Below are 21,761 nucleotides of genomic sequence, written 5' to 3'. Positions count from 1 at the left end.
CTAAAAATAGCTCTGCGCCAAGAGGGGAGCGGCTGTCCTCAGGAGCACCTTTTGCCTTTTGCACGGTTCCAGACAAAAGGCTGCAGAATCCTCCCTGTATGTTATGTAAACTACCATTATCTATTGCAAAAATGTGATGTAAAACTGTTTAATTTTATGAAATGAAAAATGCAACCAAATTGCCCTTCCATCTCCTTTACCTGCAGTGGGATAAGAATCTCATACAGATAGGGGATGGATGAAAAGTAGCAAGGTTTAAACATCTTTCATGATGGCAACACATCTTATAAATATATATTTTGTGTAGTGTGTGTGTAGAGTGTATGTTAAATAACACAATTACAATTATCTATTGGCTATCATAGTACTCTAAGCCATGATTGTTTGGGAATCATTCAGATCCATACATACATGTGATAAGTAGAAACATGATTTTGAAATGATATTATATATGACATTGATAATTAACTGTTGTAAAAATGATCAGGCCTAATTTGTGTTACTCCCTGTAATATTTACAAAATACATAAAAATGACCATCCACCTAGTTATCACATGGCCACATCCCTGATCTAATAAACAATAGGATTTTGAGGATTCAACTCAGTAAGTGGCACTTTATAGGCCAATTACATCCAATTATCACATATATATCAAAAAACGTGGGGACGCCGGATGCAGATATGCCAGAACACCAGTAGGAATTTTAACCTGAATGGAGAATGGATTATAACTGATTGCAGGAATTAATCCGTTTGAAGTAAAAAGCAAAATATGTGAATGCAAACCTGAATAATGGGTTTTAGCAAGTTACTACTATCAAGAAACAATATAAAGAATTCTTGATTGTTAACCCATATCACTGCTGTCATTACCTGTACTCACCTATTGAGGTGGGGCTCTATGTGCCACAGGAATCAGATATTTCTGTGCCTCTTTCCTGAAGAAGCGGATTGATTCCATGAAACGTGGTGAAACTCAGAAGGTATGCCCCTAGGATTTGGCAACCCAGACAGAAATATGTGATTGTGTTAGTTGCACATTTTTCAAGAGTTTTAAATGTTATGTGTTTAATAATATTTAAATAAAATACATTTTTTTATATATATGTGATAATTGGATGTTTTTGGCCTATAAAGCAAAACATGTCAGCATTATGAGACAACTATAATCATCTGCCCCTTTTAAGGGTTTAGGGACAGCTAATACTATTAGCTAGGAAAACTGCAATGTCTAGTATCTAGCCTGGCATTATCAAACTCTTCGAGGGAGCCACTAACTATGATTGTTACACAATAAGTTGGAGCAATAAAATGGAAAAAAAAATCAGCTTATGCAACTGTGGCAATATGCCAAAGTAAAAGATAGATCCTAAAAAATAGAAGGAAGTCCTGGACTCCAAAAACATTTACTAGATAAAAGCATTTTACGTTGGGTAAACAAAATCCCATTTACGCCATCATTTCAAAAAAAGACACAGGACAGTCCCAGACCTGCAGGGGGAACATGGACACCCAACAGAGGAAAGGAGGAGCTCAAGCCACTCCAACATGATTACATATCCACCTACAGAACCCATCTATTAGCAGAACAGGTAATCAGCTTTGCAAACCAGGTAAAAAGCCCTGGTAGAACAAAGGGTAGAAATGATGGGTCTCACTATGGTCACAATAGTACAGTGTTTCTCAAACTTTATAACATGAAGGAATCCTTGAAAAATTTTCAGGTCCCAGGGAACCCCTGCTATAATTACTATATCACATCTCACAGTACAATACTGTGGTGGTCAGTGGGAATAATCTCTCTTACATTGCTGGCTATTGGAAAGAATGTCACCCTTACAGATAGACAAATAGATCAAACTACATAGGGTATATATCTATACATAGGTAAAGCAACAGGTGCATTAGTTTTATCAAATTCCTCTGTTGAGAATACACCTTTTAAATAACTTTCAGGTCTTGGGGGACCCCTTCTATAATTACTATATCCACAGGTCACAGTATATTAGTGTGGTGGTCAGTGGGAAGAATTCCTCTTACATTGCTCGCCATTGGGAAGAACGTCATCCTTACAGATAGCCAAAAAGATCATTGGGTCACTTAAACTAACCTGAGAAGAACATATTGTTCATTGCTCAAGGAACCCTTATCAATTAGCAATTTGTGACTTTCAGGTCAGTTATAGTGACACCAACGAAATTTTGACATTCCAACTCATCATCGAATAGCTGCATTTATATCTTCAGCTTGAATTTATACCAAACATAAGCAAATATGTTTTTGTGACTTAACTGCCAGCTTTACATCGCCAATTTATTATGAATATGTTATAAAACCAGCTTCTTACCTTTACATGGTTGAAATCATTGGTCTTGTTGTTCTCCGGTGGGTTAAGTGGTTTGGTTTCTACCCTGGGTTTGACAATATGTCGGAAGGGACTGGAGACCGGTAGTCCGCTGACGCTGATACCATCTGAGAAATCAGAAAAATAAATGTTTTTACTGCAATTAATCAAAAAAGGTTTTGGGTTTCAACACATTTGACCCTGGAACAGTACTGGAATTGGTTTTCCATGTCAACACCATTGAAAAAGAGCTGTCCCTTACAGTAATGCCTTTTTGCCACAATATGTCTTTATTATTATTATTATACAGTATTTATATAGTGCCAAAATATTACAAAGTGCTGAACAAAGTCCATAGTCATGTGACTGTATTTGAGTTGAATGGAAGCCACCATCCGCGAGAACCGTCTGTGAGTGTAGGGTGTCATGGACAAAATCCTCTGTGGTGATGTCCCCAAGGTGCCCTGTACCCACAATGTGTTGATGTTGAGAGTGGTGCATCACTAAGGACCCCTACAGCTGAAGATGATGCAAAAAGGACAATGATTGTCACATGACTGACCTGAAAAGACCATAAATGCAAACTAGGGTTTTCTCCAGGGAGGAACAATAGGGAAGAGAGAGAAGGGACCCCGAGCCAGGCTCTAAGACCCGGACATGATCTCTGGATAGCCATAGCTAGTCCAACATCTAATCATCAAAGAGCTGGGATAGAATGCCACAGGCTGCAAATATTGTAAAACAATTTGCAGGTTAGAAAAATTGGGTCGGATTTAGCTGTGGTTTGATATTCCATAGATTATTACTTGCATTTGATTCTCCTGCCCACTTCAAGAGGTATTTGCTTTTTTTCCTAGGTGGATGGTGAATACAGTCATTGATTATCCTGATTCCTTGCTCCTGCCAATTTCCTTACCTTGTAAACCTCCCCTGTGAAGTCCCGGTTACTGATCGGCCTCGATTGTCTTTTGTTATCCCAAGCAATGCAGGACCAGCAGTCCTGCACTGTAGGTGAGGATGCTGAAGGCCTTCCCACAACCTGGGAGTGTTATACCCTTACACATCATCCATTGGTAAAAAGAGAAGTTAGCCAATGCAGAGGGAAAGCTACCCAGAGCAGGGGTAAAAGATTTTCGTACCCGAAGTATAACACTGAACATTCAATAAGCCAAGAAAAGTTCACATAAAGGGTTTTACCTACAGCAAACCTGTCCCAGTCCCCACCAACACAGGAAAGGAAGTGGATTTGCCCATACTGGTGATGTAAGAGTGGCCCTTTTGTTTTATATACACAGGAGCTGCACGCTTGCACAATTTTGACACATTTGTAACAATGGGTGGTGCAGGACAACCAATTTTGACTTCCATCAGTATTTGTAATGAATGTCAATTAGAAAAGAGTGAATGCGGAATGCAACAAATGTGTTACATTAAGAGTTAAACATGCGTTACATGCAGAAATTATAAAGGTGATCTTGGGCGTCAAATACCCAGATTACACCATCCATACATACTGGCAGTATGTTCATTTTCACTGCAAATAAATTAAGTCTGTGCGAACAAGGACACTCGCTTATGCGCAGAACTAAAAATAGGCCATTGTATCTCCTCGGTTTAATTACATATTATGTATTCACTGCTGGTAAATGGCTGAGCAATAAAAATTATCATAATGAAAAAAAAGCAGCGTGAAACAAAGACGGAATCCTACACAAATAAAATGTGCTGATTTACATAAGTGTCCATTTGCATTTGTATCAGAGCTACTTTTCAGGAAACGAAGGAGATGGTAAAATATAATTTTTAAACCTAACTGAACTTTTGGCCTACATCAGATAAATACATTTCAGATGCATTAAAAGGTATATTAGGGAGTGTTCTCCCCAGCCTCTATTAGCTGGGTGTACCGCCTGGCACTTTTCAGTAAACATCCAGCTGTTTTTGGGTGGTTACTGAAAAGTTGGGTCACAATGTTGGGGTCACCGCCTGTTTTCAGTTTCTTCTCACCCAGCTTCAAAAAAGCCTGGAAGGAATAAAGTTAGGTCTTACAGTTTGCATTCCATAGAAAGCAGCTGTAGTCTGAGCATGATGCAGGAAGGACTGTTGCTTTGGTATGGATGCAGTGGGCTCTCTGTAGGGGTCTATCACAACCTCTGCCAAAACAGAGTCTGCAATCCCCAATCAGAATGGAGCACTAGCTTTGCTCATTGGAGATCTATAGTTATGACTCAACAAGGGGCATGCTAGACAGAGACCACTGCTTCTGCAAAAACAGCAACCTTTCTGCAGCATGCAGCTTGGCAGGCTGAAACTGTACCTAGAAAATATTTTCTCACCTTAGAGTTAAGTCACTGGAAAACAATTGTTCCTGGTCTTTTCCAATTATATTAGAAAGAACAAGATCTGTACCCACAGCACTGTTTAATTATTTGGGCAGGGGAAGGGAAGGACGAGCGAGAGGCATCCTGCTGTATCCTTCTCCACAGAAAAAGACAATGACGATCTCTGGACGACCACTATACACAATTTTCACCCATAAGGATCGTGATCATTGATCACAACCATTGTTGCTACACAGTTTTAGTGAAGATTGGAACAAACAGTTGAAACTTTGCTGCAAGTTTAAAGGGGTCTCACCCTTCATTACGATGAAAAGGATAAAACTATTGAAATCATGCAAATACCAATAAAACAACATTAGTTGAGTCTGCTATTGAGCCGGTGGAGGGCTTCTCAATGTTTGTTGTGTCCCTAAAGGGTAACAAAAAAAAAAAAAAAAAAGAAAATTCTGGAGCTATTCCGAGTTTAGGGCTACATACACAGAGAGTGTAATCTGGCGTGTGTACATCGCTCGTTGTCCGTCATTCCAATAACTGTCCTGGCGGATCCACTGACAGTGAACAAGGAACAATCATAATGAAAGTGAAGGTGAGAAGGTGCAGCAAGGTGCGGCTCCGTCGTTCTCTCCTTCCCCTCTACATAGAGCAGAGCGACGCTATATGTACAGCACCTGTTCATGCATCGTGCAGTCTTTTGTCGTTGGAAAGGGTAGCGAAAAATCCTTTCCAGCGACAATTAAAACTTAAACTTACCTTATTCCCTCACTCCTTGGAATTTGGGGTGCCAGCAGACCTGACACTATAAATGGGAAATTATTTCGATAATTTCAGTAGATGCCAGGTTGGTATTACCCAGAGCTGTCATGGTGAACCCCTCATCACCACCACACACACTTCTCATACTCTGCATTTCATATAACTATACAGTGTACATTCTCAACTAAATCACTTATAAGACTTACCATACATTTTTAATAAGTATGAATATTGTATTAACATTGTTCAAATCATTTTGAAACAATTTTATACAATCACCCTTTCTGTATATATTAGTTGTTCAATAGATCACAAAAAGAAGCCCAGTAAGGCGAAATGCGTCGGGCTCTGAGACTTACTCCTTCTACAAACACTGTTTAGTACCGCATCTCTTCATGAATATATGAACTACAACAAAACTCATACTAGTAACAAGTATCTTGTATAAAACCAAGTCTCCTGTAAGCTTCATAAAGTTTGCTCTGGGGCTGAGACTTATATCGAATGTAAATGTACCACTATTGTTGTTAATTCATTTCTTGTTTGATGTGTGATTTGATTTGACTTAGCACCTACAAATAAAAAATTTGCCTAAAAACCCCTTCTGCTCTTTTCCTTTCCTTTTTGTGACACACACACACATAAAGAATCTTTAGCAATGTAGTAATATTACTCAGAAATTGGGATTTGGGTATATAAATAAATATACAGGTAGTCCCCGGGTTACATACGAGATAGGGACTATAGGTTTGTTCTTAAGTTGAAATTGTATGTAAGTCAGAACAGGCACATTATTTTAATAAATGCAATTAGGACAGATGTTTGTCTCAACATATTATTAGGCAGCATTGTGTCAGTTACTGTATAAAATCCGCACTATGGGCTAATCACAAACAAAGCAAAAAAAACTTTTATGAAGCCTAGACATTCATTACCTTCTCGAGCAAGCTGTGCTTTGATATGCAAAAAGAAACAGCTGCAAACTTTGTCTTGGTCATTAAAGAGTTACAAGACGCTGCAGATCAACTCAGCTCTAAAGATCAACCACAACCTCAGCTGTGTTTAGCAAAAGATTTCTTCTGCAAGTCATGCAAACCGTCCCCCTCCCCCCTCCAAGCCTCCGGTCTGCACACGAGGGAGCAGGGAAGCCCAGTTTATATCTAGGAGTGGTCCTTATGTCCTTAACTCGGGGACTACCTGTAATGGCAAAAATAAATTACAACTCTGAAATGCGATATCATGCACACCATCTAAATGCATTCAATTTGAATGTAATGTGGTTAAGGTGAAAATTCAGTAGGAAAACAATATAATCGGAAACTGAATCCTTAAAATTAAGTTAATTGTTTAGTTAATTTGTAAACTAATAACATGAAAAAAAAGACAACAGCTAAACACTGTACGAAATGGAATTTGATTTGGTGTCACCTCCTCTGATGGCACTACCCATAGTGCATTAAATCCTTCAAGTGAAGCCACCACGCTGGATAACCCCATGTAAAAGAAACCATTATGAAATATAGGTTCCGTGAATTTGGCATATAATGAGCTCTTAATTTTAAGCCCGTGTAACATTATTCTGCTTGATTGTGTTACTTTTCTTTGTTTTATATTTTTTGTCCTAGATGACACATTTTCCTTTTTCTCAGAATCCCATTCCATAGTCACAGAACCCCCGGTGACTCGTAAGAAGAGAAATATGGTCTCATATCAACATCAACAGCTCCATGTACAGAATTATCTATATGTTCCACATTTACAAGCACTGGGAGACCACATAACAGCATTATTTGGTCTTGTCAAGGACTGGATGAGGTTATTTATCACTTCAATAGGACTCTCATGTAACTGGTTTTCTAACAAACGTCCCCAAAGCCTAGGAAAGCACAATCTATAATGTGTGACAATTCTAGGAACTTCAAAGAAGCCTGTTCTAACGTAATCATTTCCTAACTCACAAGACCTTCTCCAATGCCCCGAGGATGTTTATGGTGGGTCAGCTTGGCCTACTGCATATATGTAATAGTATGATTCTAAGCATCCAGTTGCTGATGACTTGATGCCAAATTCAATAAAACCAATATGAAAGATTTGTTGGATTTCCATGGGGTAAATTGGACCTTGCTTTATAGAGAAACTGTCACCTGCCCATTAAGGGTATAGTAACAGTGCCCTCTGATAGGTGACCACCCCTCTCTCCGTGTAAAGTAACCCATCACTTAGGGTGTCAGATAACGTTGAGGCGTTCCACAGTGGATGACATCACTGCCATTCCATGTGATGGTGTCTTTGCCTAGTGCCTGACCATTCGAGCCTGGGCACCATCACATGGGTGAGGTCACATGCATACCCTATGCCTAGGAGCTCTGCTTCTTAGAACTACAGAGTGGGGGCTCTCTAGAAGCATGGTTGGACCTTTCTGGGGGTGTCACTGTCAGTTCTGATTGTAGTTTATGAGATTATTTTCCCAAATTCCCTATCCTAGTGAAAACATTACCACCAGTACCCGAAGAAAAGAAATCTCCATTTCTCGGTCCAATGACAACAACATCTGGAAGAGAAGGAAATCCCTCCCAGAGAGTCATGCAGGAGGATCTTATCTTGTAAAAAAAAGTCCTGAGAGTCCTTCAGACTCTAAATGGTTCTTACAAGCAGGTGTGAAAAATATAAAAACTCTATACTACACTGGAGTGTTCAAAGGAAGTGCAACAAACGTTAAACCAAAAAGCCTGATACCACTTTGTTCAGGCACTTCCTGTTACAACACTGAGTCCCTAACTCTTAATAATTTGCCTATGTTGTCACCCTATCACATGCATTTCCAGTGCAGGCTGTGTCAACGCAGGTGCAGGTATAGACCACAATGATCAATGATTCAATTTAGAGAATGATGAGCAACCAATGCTGAGGTGAGTACATGTAAATGAGTACAAAAGAGGCTGGGAGTGATCAGAAGCATTGAAATGGCGGAAAATTGAAAATCAAGCCAAACAAAGAGGGATTATTTATGATACATAGTGCTTTAGCAAGGTATTATTATTAATAATATTATATAGCGCCAACATATTACGCAGCACTGTACATTAAATAGGGGTTGTGAGGACATGTAATCCACTTTTTTAACTTTAATTTTTTTTTGTTTTATCAACTTGTTTTTTTCTTTTGTTTAAATCAACTTTAAGGGACAAAATTTTTAGCAACAGTTAACAGCCAAGTTGGGCAACTGTTTTCCAAACCTATACCATTATTATAAAAATAACCATATCTATATACTCAAGTATAAACCAAGATTTTTTTTTTCTATTGAAAATGCTATTAGAAAATGGTTCTTGGTTTATACTTGAGTGACACCTAGTGGCACATCCTGGAACTGCATTTATCTTTGGTTCACAGATCAGACCTGGCAAACGCAAAGCTGTTTGTAACACTTTACATAGTGGACACAGCTCTCTCTACTGGTGACCATCAATACAGCACAAAAGATCATTTGCTGCGAGTGAGACACTACATACCACCTCCTATTGTGTGATAATTCCCCTACATCTTAGATTGTAAAATCTTCAGGGCAGGGTCATCCAATCTTCCTGTGCCACTGTCTGTATCTGTCTGTTATTTGCAACCCCCATTTAATGTACTGAGCTGAATAATATGCTGACGCTATATAAATCGTGTTTATTATTATTATTATTAATAATAATAATAATAATAATAATAACAACTACCTCAAAAGTACAAAATACTTTAACCTGTAAAAAGAGGGGAAAAGATATAAAAAATGAGCCCATGTGATTTTAAATGTTCTCCTGTTAAATAAATGTTTTAAAAATAACACCATTCATTTTTTTTTATTCACAATCATTAATTGACATTCCTATTAAATACTGTTTTAAATGAATGACTGCCATATTTTGTAGCCTAAGAGCTCTTTTTATAAATTTGTACCCCGGAGGAAACCCATGCAAACATGGCGAGAACCTGCAAACTCCATGCAGATAATGTCCTGGCCGAGATTTGAACCTGGGACTCAGCGCTGCAAAGGCCAGAGTGCTAACCACTGAGCCACTGTATATGTTCCTAATCATTTTCTAGAGCTTGTTTTTGTTTGTTTCACCACAAACAGGAACATAAAAATGATACGGCAAACCGTATCTGTTCTACTCATACTGACAATACACAGATGAAGGGCGTGCACATGGGGACAATTAAGAGATTAGAAAATATTTACTGATCATTAACAGTCAAAACAATCCTGAAATTGAGAAAGGCTTTCATCTCCGGCTTAACCCCTTTACCCCCGCACAGCCAGAACACTCGCTTGTCATCTGGGTGCCAAACAGATGATTGGCCTGTCGTTCATTGCACAGCTTAATGATCCCGGTTCTCCATTAAGCCTGGCACACCATGTACAAATTGGCCTTTACGAGATGATCAAACACTGCCTCGAATGTTGCCAAGATCAAAGGCGCTATCCCACCTGTTGTCTGCAACACAAATTACACTTCAGCAAAACTAACACTAGAAAGGGAATATCATCGCTGGTGATGAGGCTTTGTTGTTTGGCCCAACCGTGGGGAGAGATGGAAGAGCGACAATTAGATCTAATTACCGTGTCTCTCATTCTCTGCCAGTGAATGGAAGAAGTAAAAAAGGAACAGTAATAAAAAAAAAACATGCAAAAAACACCTTTTTCAGGTTTTATTTTTCTACATGCCGTCACCTGCGGGCTTGAAAATGGCAGATGCACCAGGTGAAAGCCAAACTTCTGCAAAGCTTCCACCTTGTGGCACAGCTTGGAGAGGAAATGTCAAAGCAAGGGGCAACAGATGGATCTATGGCAAAGCTAGCTGTTATCAAAATGCTAAAACACCTTACATAAACTCCATATAAACTGTAATGAGAACAAATCTTTTCTTCTTAGTTTACAGAAAGCTATTTTTACTCTTTTACTTTCAATATTTTTTTTTACAAAAACCTTACCATTTTTGGAATATTATTATTATTATTATTATTATTATAATTATTATTAAACAGGATTTATATAGTACCAACATATTACGCAGTGCTGTACATTAAATAGGGGTTACAAATGACAGACAGATACAGACAGTGACACAGGAGGAGGAGAGGACCCTGCCCCAAAGAGCTGACAATATAGGACGTTGGGGAAGCAGCACACAATAGGAGGGGGATATGGAATGGTGGGTGAGTAGTGAGGGTAAAAGCTAGCTTTGCCATGTACAGCGCTGCATCATGTTAGTGCTATATAAATCTTGTTTGTTGTATAATAATACAAATAATAATAATAATAATAAGGGGACAATTAAGAGATTAGAAAATATTTACTGATCATTAACAGTCAAAACAATCCTGAAATTGAGAAAGGCTTTCATCTCCGGCTTAACCCCTTTACCCCCGCACAGCCAGAACACTCGCTTGTCATCTGGGTGCCAAACAGATGATTGGCCTGTCGTTCATTGCACAGCTTAATGATCCCGGTTCTCCATTAAGCCTGGCACACCATGTACAAATTGGCCTTTACGAGATGATCAAACACTGCCTCGAATGTTGCCAAGATCAAAGGCGCTATCCCACCTGTTGTCTGCAACACAAATTACACTTCAGCAAAACTAACACTAGAAAGGGAATATCATCGCTGGTGATGAGGCTTTGTTGTTTGGCCCAACCGTGGGGAGAGATGGAAGAGCGACAATTAGATCTAATTACCGTGTCTCTCATTCTCTGCCAGTGAATGGAAGAAGTAAAAAAGGAACAGTAATAAAAAAAAAACATGCAAAAAACACCTTTTTCAGGTTTTATTTTTCTACATGCCGTCACCTGCGGGCTTGAAAATGGCAGATGCACCAGGTGAAAGCCAAACTTCTGCAAAGCTTCCACCTTGTGGCACAGCTCGGAGAGGAAATGTCAAAGCAAGGGGCAACAGATGGATCTATGGCAAAGCTAGCTGTTATCAAAATGCTAAAACACCTTACATAAACCCCATATAAACTGTAATGAGAACAAATCTTTTCTTCTTAGTTTACAGAAAGCTATTTTTACTCTTTTACTTTCAATATTTTTTTTTACAAAAACCTTACCATTTTTGGAATATTATTATTATTATTATTATTATTATAATTATTATTAAACAGGATTTATATAGTACCAACATATTACGCAGTGCTGTACATTAAATAGGGGTTACAAATGACAGACAGATACAGACAGTGACACAGGAGGAGGAGAGGACCCTGCCCCAAAGAGCTGACAATATAGGACGTTGGGGAAGCAGCACACAATAGGAGGGGGATATGGAATGGTGGGTGAGTAGTGAGGGTAAAAGCTAGCTTTGCCATGTACAGCGCTGCATCATGTTAGTGCTATATAAATCTTGTTTGTTGTATAATAATACAAATAATAATAATAATAATAATAATAAAATGTTTATTTTGAGGAGGATCTGCATATTTTTTCGCCATGTAGCGTATGGATATATTACAATGAGATCTCCATGACATGATTTGGGTATCTTGCCCAACGCAGTGTGTCCCTGCTTCTCCTGGTACAGTCAACATAGCAATGTACTCCCCAGCCCCTTTTAGTCGGGTGCACCACCCGGCACTTTTCAGTAACTACCCGGCTGATTTCTGGGTGGTTACTGATGAGGTAGTCACAATACAGGGGCTGCCACCTGCCTACAGCTTCTTCCCACCCGGCATAAAAAAATTTCTGGGTTTACACAGCATAGAAAAAATAAATTCTGATAGGAATAGTAGGAGCTTCTCATATTTGAGCTATTCAGACCCAGGAACTCAAAATAAGCATTGCAGGAACCCCTTATATTGAGCACAGTAGGTACGCAGACCTAGGAACTGGCACAGAGATTTTACCAATCGTGTCCCCAAAAAACAAAATAAACTCTCAGGTGGTATCACTCCCCCATTTAATAAAAACTAGTTTCTGTTTTAGGTGGCTGGACCCCTTAAATGACCCAAAAGTCATTCGGGTCCCTGAAAAGTGAAAAATGCATCAAACAACTACCAAATGTTCATCTTCACATAATTGCTGGCAATAAGCAAACTGATCTTGTTTTTAACAAGTTCCCTCACTCTTCCTTTTCACCTGCGTAACAATAAAAAATCCAATTTCTGCTCACAAAGTACAAAAACATATATATATATGTTTGAAGAGATGAGTTAGACTAGAACAGACTTTCTTTTCTGTGCGATTCAGCAAATACACAGCTCATTCCGAGAAGAAAATTACAAGATTTGACAACTCCACTACGGACAGCAACAATAGATCAGACAAAAGCAGCAGTGAAAACCTTCGCCAGCAACTGCCACCGCACTCAATATATAACAGAGGCGCTAAGGAGCGAAAATGAAAGCCTGGCGTTTTATCATTCTGGAGTCACATTTCTACAATAGGCACATTAAAGCTCTTTAACTAGCTGAGTTTATAATAGCTGCTCGAGTGATAAATTAATGCGGATACAGCGAGGAATGGAAAAAGGAAAAAAATAAAATAATGCATTACTGCGCAGAGGATCTGCGGCGGTGTCATAAATATCATGTATAGGCTTTCTGAAGATTTCAATTTAAACTCGGGCAAAGGACCCGAGAATCTCATTGTGGCGCATTGCAATAAACTAGAACAGCTTGTTATGTAACTTTTTAAACAAGATAAACCCTTATAATTATTTATTTGTGCTTGGGGACCCTTTGCTAAAACCAAATTATTTGGGACCAATGGATAAATGCCCCTTGCCCTTGTGGCAATGCTTGCCCCCGTTATATGGTGTCATAATACATCTTCTATTTATAGGCAGGTAAAAAGTTTATTGTTGGTATATCAATCCTTCTGCTAAGAGCTGATGACCCTGGAACTATTCATTTGGGACCAGTAAGCAATAGTTTAAGGGACCTATAGCAGCGTTCCTCCCCGAAACTTTTTTAAGCCAGGTGGGAAAAAGCTGTAGGTGGGTGGAAGCCCACCTTGTAATCCAACTTTTCAGTAACCACCCAAAATCAGGCGGGTGGTTACTGGAAAGTGCCAGGCGGTGCACCAGGCTAAAAGCGGCTAGGGACATGTGTATAGACTGTATAGACACCTTTGAAGAGAACCATGGTTGAAAACTATATGGATGGAGAAGATTTAGGTTCCCACTCACCTTAATTTATTGTCACTTGTACAGAGTCCTCTCATGTGCTGAATTATGTATGTTAATGTACTGTCACTGCATTTTCTCCATTCCATATATCTGAATAATGCAAGCTCCAGCAAACAATAGAAGCTCTGACACATTTCCATGTTGATGGACTATAACTACCATCCAGTTTGGCCTTCCCCATTCAGATTGGCTCACCACTATTGGCTGCCTGACCTGTTTGGCAATTAATGGTTCAGAGCATTAGATGAATATATTTCCAGATACATAGATCAGAAATGATGTGATCTGTATTCAGATTCTCCCACCTAGAATACTTTTTATTGACAAAACACAACTGTCTTCCATAAGCTAATTAGAAGTATTATAAAGATTAAAGTAAATTGCAGACTGCTATCTGTTCTGCAGGTTCTTAAAAGGGGCCGTCCAGAAACTTAAGTGCTGTGTCCACCTTCATATTGGGACAAACTATAACAATGATTATAATAGTCCCCTTTACATGCTGTGATTTACCCCCTTGCCCATGCGGACGCTCAAACATGGCTGCCCCAAAAATCGGTCATGTTATTTTTTGCAGCACAGCTTGGCTTGTTTGTAAATGTAGAGACAATCTAAAGAGCAGAATGCAGTGAAAGAAAAAGATGCCCTCAACTTCCTTATGATCCTGCACTGAAGTGCTCAGCTGCCAGGATGGAAAAGAAAAGCCTGCCTCACTTTCTGTTGTGTTTACTGAAGAGATCCCCCCATCTGGAAATCAACCACCAGCAACCCCGCTGCATAATTTTATTACCTGTTAATTCTGTCAGCAGATCTGTTATTTTTGTCCCTTTTTTTAACAAGTCATGCAGATAGAACATTCGAAGATGCACATGGAGTTTTAAATTGACTTGAAGTAAGTGATAGATACATTAAACCTTAACTCCAGATAACACTTTTTAAACCATCACATCAACAGTTATTTTCTTTTTGTAAAAAGTTTCAATGAAAGACCAGTTCAAAGTTTTTAATACCTTAGGGCTGTGTTTCCCAACTAGGGATTTATGGAACCCTAGGATTCTTCCAGAAGTTGCTAGTGGTACCTTTAGCAATTTGTGCCTCTCATTGTAGTTACCACTGACCCCAATGATCTTTTTGGCTATCTGTAAGGGTGACATTCTTCCCATTCTTCCCAATGTAAATGGCATTAATTCTATTGCCCAGCAAGGTAATGTAAAATGTCCTAAATATTGTCAGAGGTTCCCCAAGACCGGAAAGGTATTTCAAGGGTTCCTCATGTTAAAAAGTTCGAGAAAAGCTGCCCTAGGGGATACAGAACGGGTCCAGTGGGGGTACAAATTGCCTAGGAATCAGGTTCAATGGAAGTAAACAAAAAAAAACATCCCAAAATGGTAAGCAGTGGAGTAAAATAAACAGGGTGAGAAATATTGGACCAATATTGGTGTAATTTGAAGAAATAGTAGCCGATCGCTGATAAAAGTGGGAAGGAGTAGTGACCCCATAATCAGTGTAAGCTGGAAATAGTGGCCATTTTTTGGTAACAGTGGAAGGGAATTGTGTCCCAATATCGGCGTCACTGCAGGGAATAATGCCCCCTTGTGGATGGATAAATAGTACTCCAATGGGCAGCTGATTTAAAAGGCTGCACTTTTGGCAGCACCTTTTCAAAGCATATGAATGTAAGTACCCCACTACCCTTATATCTGATCTCTTCCAATCACTGTAATGGTCACTTTTGACAGTTAGGGCTGCATGTAACTCTGGTACAAAAAAAGTAATGTGAAACAAGAAAAAATTATTTTCGTACAATCATTCCAGGTGTTTTACCTATAAGGTTATCAGATTATAACATTTGATAAAGAAAAAATAAATATAGAGAATGTTATCAGAATGTGCTCCAGTGAACAGAGCAATGCCAGAATGAAGATGAAGTCTGACTGTACATTGATGTGACACCCCAGCACAACGTGGAAAATAGATATATCAGCGTCTCAGGGTAGCTGTACACAGGAGAGCCCTGCGGAGGTGTGATCTATACCAACGCGTTTTACATCTGCTGAGATACCTTTCCAAGTGCTACAAATTTCACATCTAATTATATGCATTTCTCACATTCATGTTTTAAAAGCAATCCTTCCCTAAACATAAAACAGTTCCTACCGTAACATTTACCTGCAGTACAGAAACAATGATTCTTACAGAGGAAGTGTTTTGCAGAGAAGTGATAATTCTCAATATTATTGTTACACAGTATTTATATAGCGCTGACATATTACGCAGCGCTTTACAAAGTCATCAATCATCATGTCACTAGCTGTCCCTTAAAGGTGTTTAAAATCTAATGTCATATGTCATTAACACTGTATAAGATCAATACTGGGGGAAAGCCAATAACCCTAACTGCATGTTTTTGGAAGGTGGGAGGAAACTGGAGTACCTGGAAACCCACACAGATACAGGGAGAACCTGCAAACTCCAGGCAGATAGTGTGCAAAGTCCATGCAGCGCTGCAAAGGCCAGAGTGCTAACCACTGAGCCACCGTGCTGCCTATCAAGGTTTCGATTATTATGGCATGCCTCTATAATATAGAGCTGTTGAATGTAGAGAGAACAACTCACACCCAGATCTTACCATCGTTGAGGTCTTGCAAGAGATTTTCCTGGCATGAGAAGTCCAGCTTCACTTTGATGTAGACAGTAAAAGTCGCTGTTTTTCCTGGCTTCAATGGCAGCTGAGCGAGCGTCTGCTCCAGATCCCACGTCAGGAAATCGCCATACAATTTATCTGCTAGGAAAAGCATAATGAATAATCCTCAATCAACACAGGTAGAAAAAAATAGACATACTTGCTAAGAAAAGTTTCACTGTTTGCACTTCAAAAGAGGACCTGTAAAATATTTGCCTGTTGTCTCTCCACAGCTGATTCGTTCCCCATCAATGACTTACAATGTCCTGTTCTGCCTGTTCTATGTTTCTGTGTAGAAGCATCTTGGTAGAGGGCAGGGTTTTGCTTCCTCAAGTCGGAGCTGCCCTTCTGTTACTGGTAGGGTAATGATACAGAATCAGGAGGAGAGACGGAGGAAATACAAATTCACCTAAATAATGAAGCAGAGGCAAGGAGATTCTTCCACTGGAGGTCTTCATTTACAGTTTTCTCTCCTGCAACCTGAACAGAGTAATGTCATCACCAAATTTCACTCCAGAACTGGTGAGACCAGCTTTCAGAGACAGCAAAGGCTACTGAACTCATATTTTACAAACCCTGATATTCAAATTTATGTTTGGAAAAAAATCACTTTACAGTAAAGAAATCTTTATGCACTTTATGCTCTTCTCTTCATTGTTTTTCTTTGACTTCCATTTGAACTTTAAGCTCCTGTTCTCTGCCTTCAAACCCCCCCACAGTTCTTGTCCCACTCACCTTTCTGACCTAATAGATAAATACCCCCCTACCCGCTCTCTTCGCTCCTCCAATAACCTACTAATGACTTCCTCACTCATAGCCTCATCACACATACGGCTCCAAGACTTTTCTAGAGCTGCCCCGACTCTCTTGAATGATCTTTCTTGTCCTATTCCACTTGCTCCTACTTTCTGCTCCGTTAAAAGAGCCCTTAAAACTCATATTTTCAAGCTTGCCTGCCGGACTTCTTCGGTTTCTTAAAACCCTCACTACTTACCCACCATTCTATATCTCCAATCCTATTGTATGCTTCTTCCCCACTTCTTAGATTGTAAGCTCTTCGGAACAGGGTCCGCTTCTCTTCCTGTGTCACTGTCTCTCTGTCATTTGCAACCCCTATTTAATGTACAGCGCTGCCTGGATATCAGGTAACAGTGAATTATGGAAAGTAAAATGAGCTTTTAGATCATTGTTAAAATAACATGACGATCATTCAAAGGGTACAGAGCAGGACATGATGCCTGGAGATCACCTCCAAACCTCTTCTCCTCCAGTCACCAAAATGTGTCTTTTGTCATAATCTCAATGTAACAACTTACTAAACAGTAACAATTATTTTTCTCTGGTGCACTTTTTCCTCCACCACTTCTCCTTTCCCTGTGATCAAATTCTGGGATGTGTTCATCCCAAACTGTTGCCATTTCAGGATGAGCTTGGATGCCATTAAGAAGGATGAGATTATGCATTTGACTGAAATTATGATTGTTTAGTTCATTGTTTTTCTGAGGAAGAAGCCTCCTCCTGCGAAACGCGTCGATTAAGACCTAAAAATATTGTGTTTTGTTTTGATTTTTGGTCCTTAGTACCAAAATAATCTTTTTTTGGAATACATTCATGAATTTGGGATGTGGCATTTTGAGAAAGATGATGTGTTCTGGGCAAATTTATTGTGTTATCACTTACTAAACAGCATTTATGTGTTTATATATGTGATTGAATCTCCCTTAAATTGCCTTTTCTCAAGGGGGAATTAATTCAGTTCCAATAATCTTTCGCCAGAGCTGAGGTCTTCCACGCCCCTTGTTAATTAATTTCTCTTCTTTGCACTCATACAACATCATCATTTTTTTACGAACCATTTTAATAAACTAAACTGCATATTGATGAAGTGTTACTAATGCTTTGACAAGGGCAGAATATAAAGCCAAATAACTAAAGTATTTCCAAACCTTCACTGAATACCTTGTGCTATTATTCATTCCATTCACCCAATCATATGAAAGGCAAATTCATGATAACTGATTTCATCTGCAAATGATTGGATAAATGAAGAGAATATTTACATGATAAAGCAATATATTAGGCAGCAATGAAACAGTCAGGTGATATGTTGGAAGTAGGAAAATCCGACAAGTGTAGGGATCTGGGGGATGTGGGCCCAGTTCTGATGACTGAATGACTGGGCCAGAGAACATCCAAACGATTGATCATGTGGGGCGTTCCCAGTACGCAGGTTAGTAATGGTTAGTATTACCAAAACAGGTCTAAGAGGGCAACCAGTGAAAGGGTCATTGACATCCAAAATGATTAAAGTATAACTAAACCATTTTCTTAAAAAAATTGCAATCCGGCAAGTCCTTTATTATAAAAGAAACAAGTGATGTCCGTTCTGCAAAAAAAAAAAAACCTTACCTGCCTGATGGCAATTTTGTAAATACACTCACCTGTCCCTATTCCATTGTAGGTGTTGCCATTTTCTTTCCTATCCTCCTGGTTTGGATTTTCAGCTTAACTTGCCGGGCTGGGATTACATCCCAGCAGCTTCAGGGAAGCCGGGATGGAAGAAACTATGTTTTATTGCAGATGGCGAATTGTCTGTCCCTTAGCTGTGCCTAATGGCAAGTTTTTAAAGGGTGTATTTTTAAAGAAAAGCTTCAGAACACACAGAGCATTGCAGCTTGCTATTAGGAGCTTGGTGGCCCCAGCCCCATGCTGATCCCTGATCACTTCCAAAATGGGTCAATGACCACATCAGGGTTACAACTAGACAAGAAAGCTTTGGAAGAAGGTGGCCTGGTTGGATCAATCAAGTTTTCCTTTATACCATGTGGGTGGTAGGAAGACAGTAGGCTAGCAAATGTAGTAATACTTGCATACCATTGGACCCCAAACAGATGGTAAACAAAGGGAATAAAAAATGACATTGCACAGAAAAGTCTAGTGCAGTTCTAACACAATACTCTGTACTAACCAACAATTGGGAAGTTTATCTCAATCTCTAAAGGTTTGGCTCTGATATTCTGAATGCTCAAATCTCCAAATGAATTCAAGGCGCGTATGTCTCACCTAACACATAGAGAGCCCCAGAGGACTCCGGCGCACTTCTTGCAGACTGATCAGTATGAATACCTGTCATTTTAGCAAATTTACTGCACCTGCATCTTCCAAATTAGGTCTAACAGCATGAATAATATCAGGTAATGGGGTAATAGTAGCAGATGTCTCATACAATAATATTTTCCTTTACAAAAATCCATCTACCCGACTCCAAAAATGATGGTGGGGATAATCAGCCATCTAGATGGCAAAATTCCTATTCGTAGAAGATGATAATATCGTGAAAAAGGGGCGATTTATTTCATGCCCTTTCCATTCTCTAAAAAAATAAAATCCATCCAGTGCATGGATATAAAAATCAATCAAAAGTGTACATGTGTAAATGTCTCAATGACAATGATCACCGGGACAAATAGAGAGGATGAATATTCCCAGGCAGCATTAAAATCCTGACAGAGGTTTAACCCCTTGCCACCCAATTGGAAACCAGTTGTGGCTTTAGATACATGTTAATCTGTGATTAGCATAACAACCTGAAATGTAAATATATATTTATCTTCCACGACCCAGTGCAGGGTTAAAATCACACTGCTAGTAAGGCATTTTAATTTGTATGCCCTACTGCATCACACAGTGCTGTCAGTCTACCGTGTTTTAAGGCACTGGGGGCTAGAATAGAAAGATAATAGAAAAGAGAATACGTGTTCATATTGCAATAAGAAAGCAAGATAATCTACAGCGCTCCACAAAATGGTGGCGCTATTTAAATACTGTTTATTAAAAATAATAGAAAAGTACTCCGCTAGCTGCTCTCTTCGCTCCTCCAATTACCTACTGATGACTTCCTTACTCATAACCTCATCACACGCACCACTGCAAGACTTTTCTAGAGCTGCCCCGACTCTCTGGAATGGTCTTCCTGGTCCTTGTCGGCTTGCTCCTATTATCTGCTTATTTAAAAGAGCATTCCAAACCCATTTTTCAAGCTTGCTGTCCTTTAAAACAATCACTACTTCCCATTACTTCATATCTCCCCTCCTATTGTGTGATACTTCCTCCACCTCTTAGATTGTCAGCTCTTCTGGGCAGGGTCCTTTCCTGCTTTGGGTGTTTTTCCTTTGTCACTGTCTGCATCTGTATGTCATTTGCAAACCCTATTTAATGTACACGCTGCTTAATATGTTGGCACTATATAAATCCTGTTAAATAATAATTATTATTATTAATAATAAGACAAAAATGCAACTTGCAACAGTGAATATAGTGTCAACCTCTTAGCTAAAAGGCAAACAGGGAGCATTAGTAAATGTAATTTGTTATACAGACTGAGATTTACTTACTTTAATCTAAATGACATTAGAAAAAAAAATCTCAATTTATCCATGAGTCATACCAATGGATGGCGCTGTGACCTCATGTAAAGCGTGTAACAAACTTTTACCATGTGAGACATGAGATTATTACACATTTTACACGAGGCACAGCACCACCTACTGATGGCCAACAATAATGAACAAATAATCATTTAAGTGAACAGCCATAACTCAAAAGCACAAAAATCTGTAAAAAAGGGTAAAAAAGACACCCTTTTAAATGCATATTTTATAAAATAACACATGCCTATTGGGTTATTAACATTTCTATTGATTACTGCGTTACATGTTAGCAGTGTTGGATGCATTTTTTGCCTTTAAACTTGAGTCAAAGTATTTTCCTGTATTTTCATGTAAAATTAAAAATAAGGCAATCGTTTATATTTGAGTATATACATAAAAAGAATAATTTGCCAGGTATAGGAATTTTTCAATATATACATTTTAACTGTGAATTCAATTAACCTTTACTTTTTATTATAGCTAAATGCAGGTTGAACTACTGTCTTACTGAAGATGACAATTGACTAGTTGTCATGCTGATTCTCTGCTTGTAATATCTAGACTACTAACCTGACCCAAGATGGCACTTTTAAAAGAATCTGTGGAGGAGGAGTGCCATAGCTAAAGATCTTAAAATGTCTGATCATTATAAATCTTTTTCTTTTTTATTAAAAAATAGGTATAAAGAAAATTGTGACCAACACGTTTCGTGATGCAGTTGTTCACTCTCAGGGCTGAAGGTGTGAAACTGTAGGTCAGTGGTCTAGCTGAGGCATTTTTGTGTATTCACCTGAAACAACAGTGTTATTTAAAAGTTAATTTATGTAGCCATTTTTTTTTATCTGGCACCTGGGAATGAGCCCGTTAGATAGCAACTATCTGCTATTTATACATTGGCAGGAAGTGACAGGGTAGAGTGTTTTGGACAAAGTTGAGCTCTCTGTGCCAAGTCCGTTCCAGATTCTACAGTGAAATTTTACCAGTGAAATGTGTTAGCTATGTTTTCTAATAAACAAGATTATTAACAGTTGTAGGATTTA

The 21,761-nt window shown here is 38.9% G+C and overlaps 1 protein-coding gene across 2 annotated transcripts in view; it reads right to left on the bottom strand.

Annotated features, from left to right (window-relative positions):
- TRAPPC9 (trafficking protein particle complex subunit 9) overlaps positions 1-21,761 on the bottom strand; it is a 329,400-nt gene that overhangs the window by 230,147 nt on the left and 77,492 nt on the right. The window contains exons 16-17 of one of the 2 annotated variants that reach the window (XM_072410619.1): positions 16,238-16,390; positions 2,350-2,474 (exon numbers count right to left, since the gene is read on the bottom strand). In XM_072410619.1, the coding sequence (XP_072266720.1) occupies positions 2,350-2,474; positions 16,238-16,390 (278 nt within the window). Of the gene's footprint in view, positions 1-2,349; positions 2,475-16,237; positions 16,394-21,761 lie in introns of both variants that reach the window. The other variant, XM_072410618.1, reaches the window with a different exon arrangement.

This window comes from Pyxicephalus adspersus, chromosome 5, assembly GCF_032062135.1.
Source record: "Pyxicephalus adspersus chromosome 5, UCB_Pads_2.0, whole genome shotgun sequence".
NCBI lineage: Eukaryota > Metazoa > Chordata > Amphibia > Anura > Pyxicephalidae > Pyxicephalus > Pyxicephalus adspersus.
The sequence above is the reverse complement of the archived record's forward strand: the minus strand, read 5'-3'. Positions and strand labels throughout refer to the sequence as shown.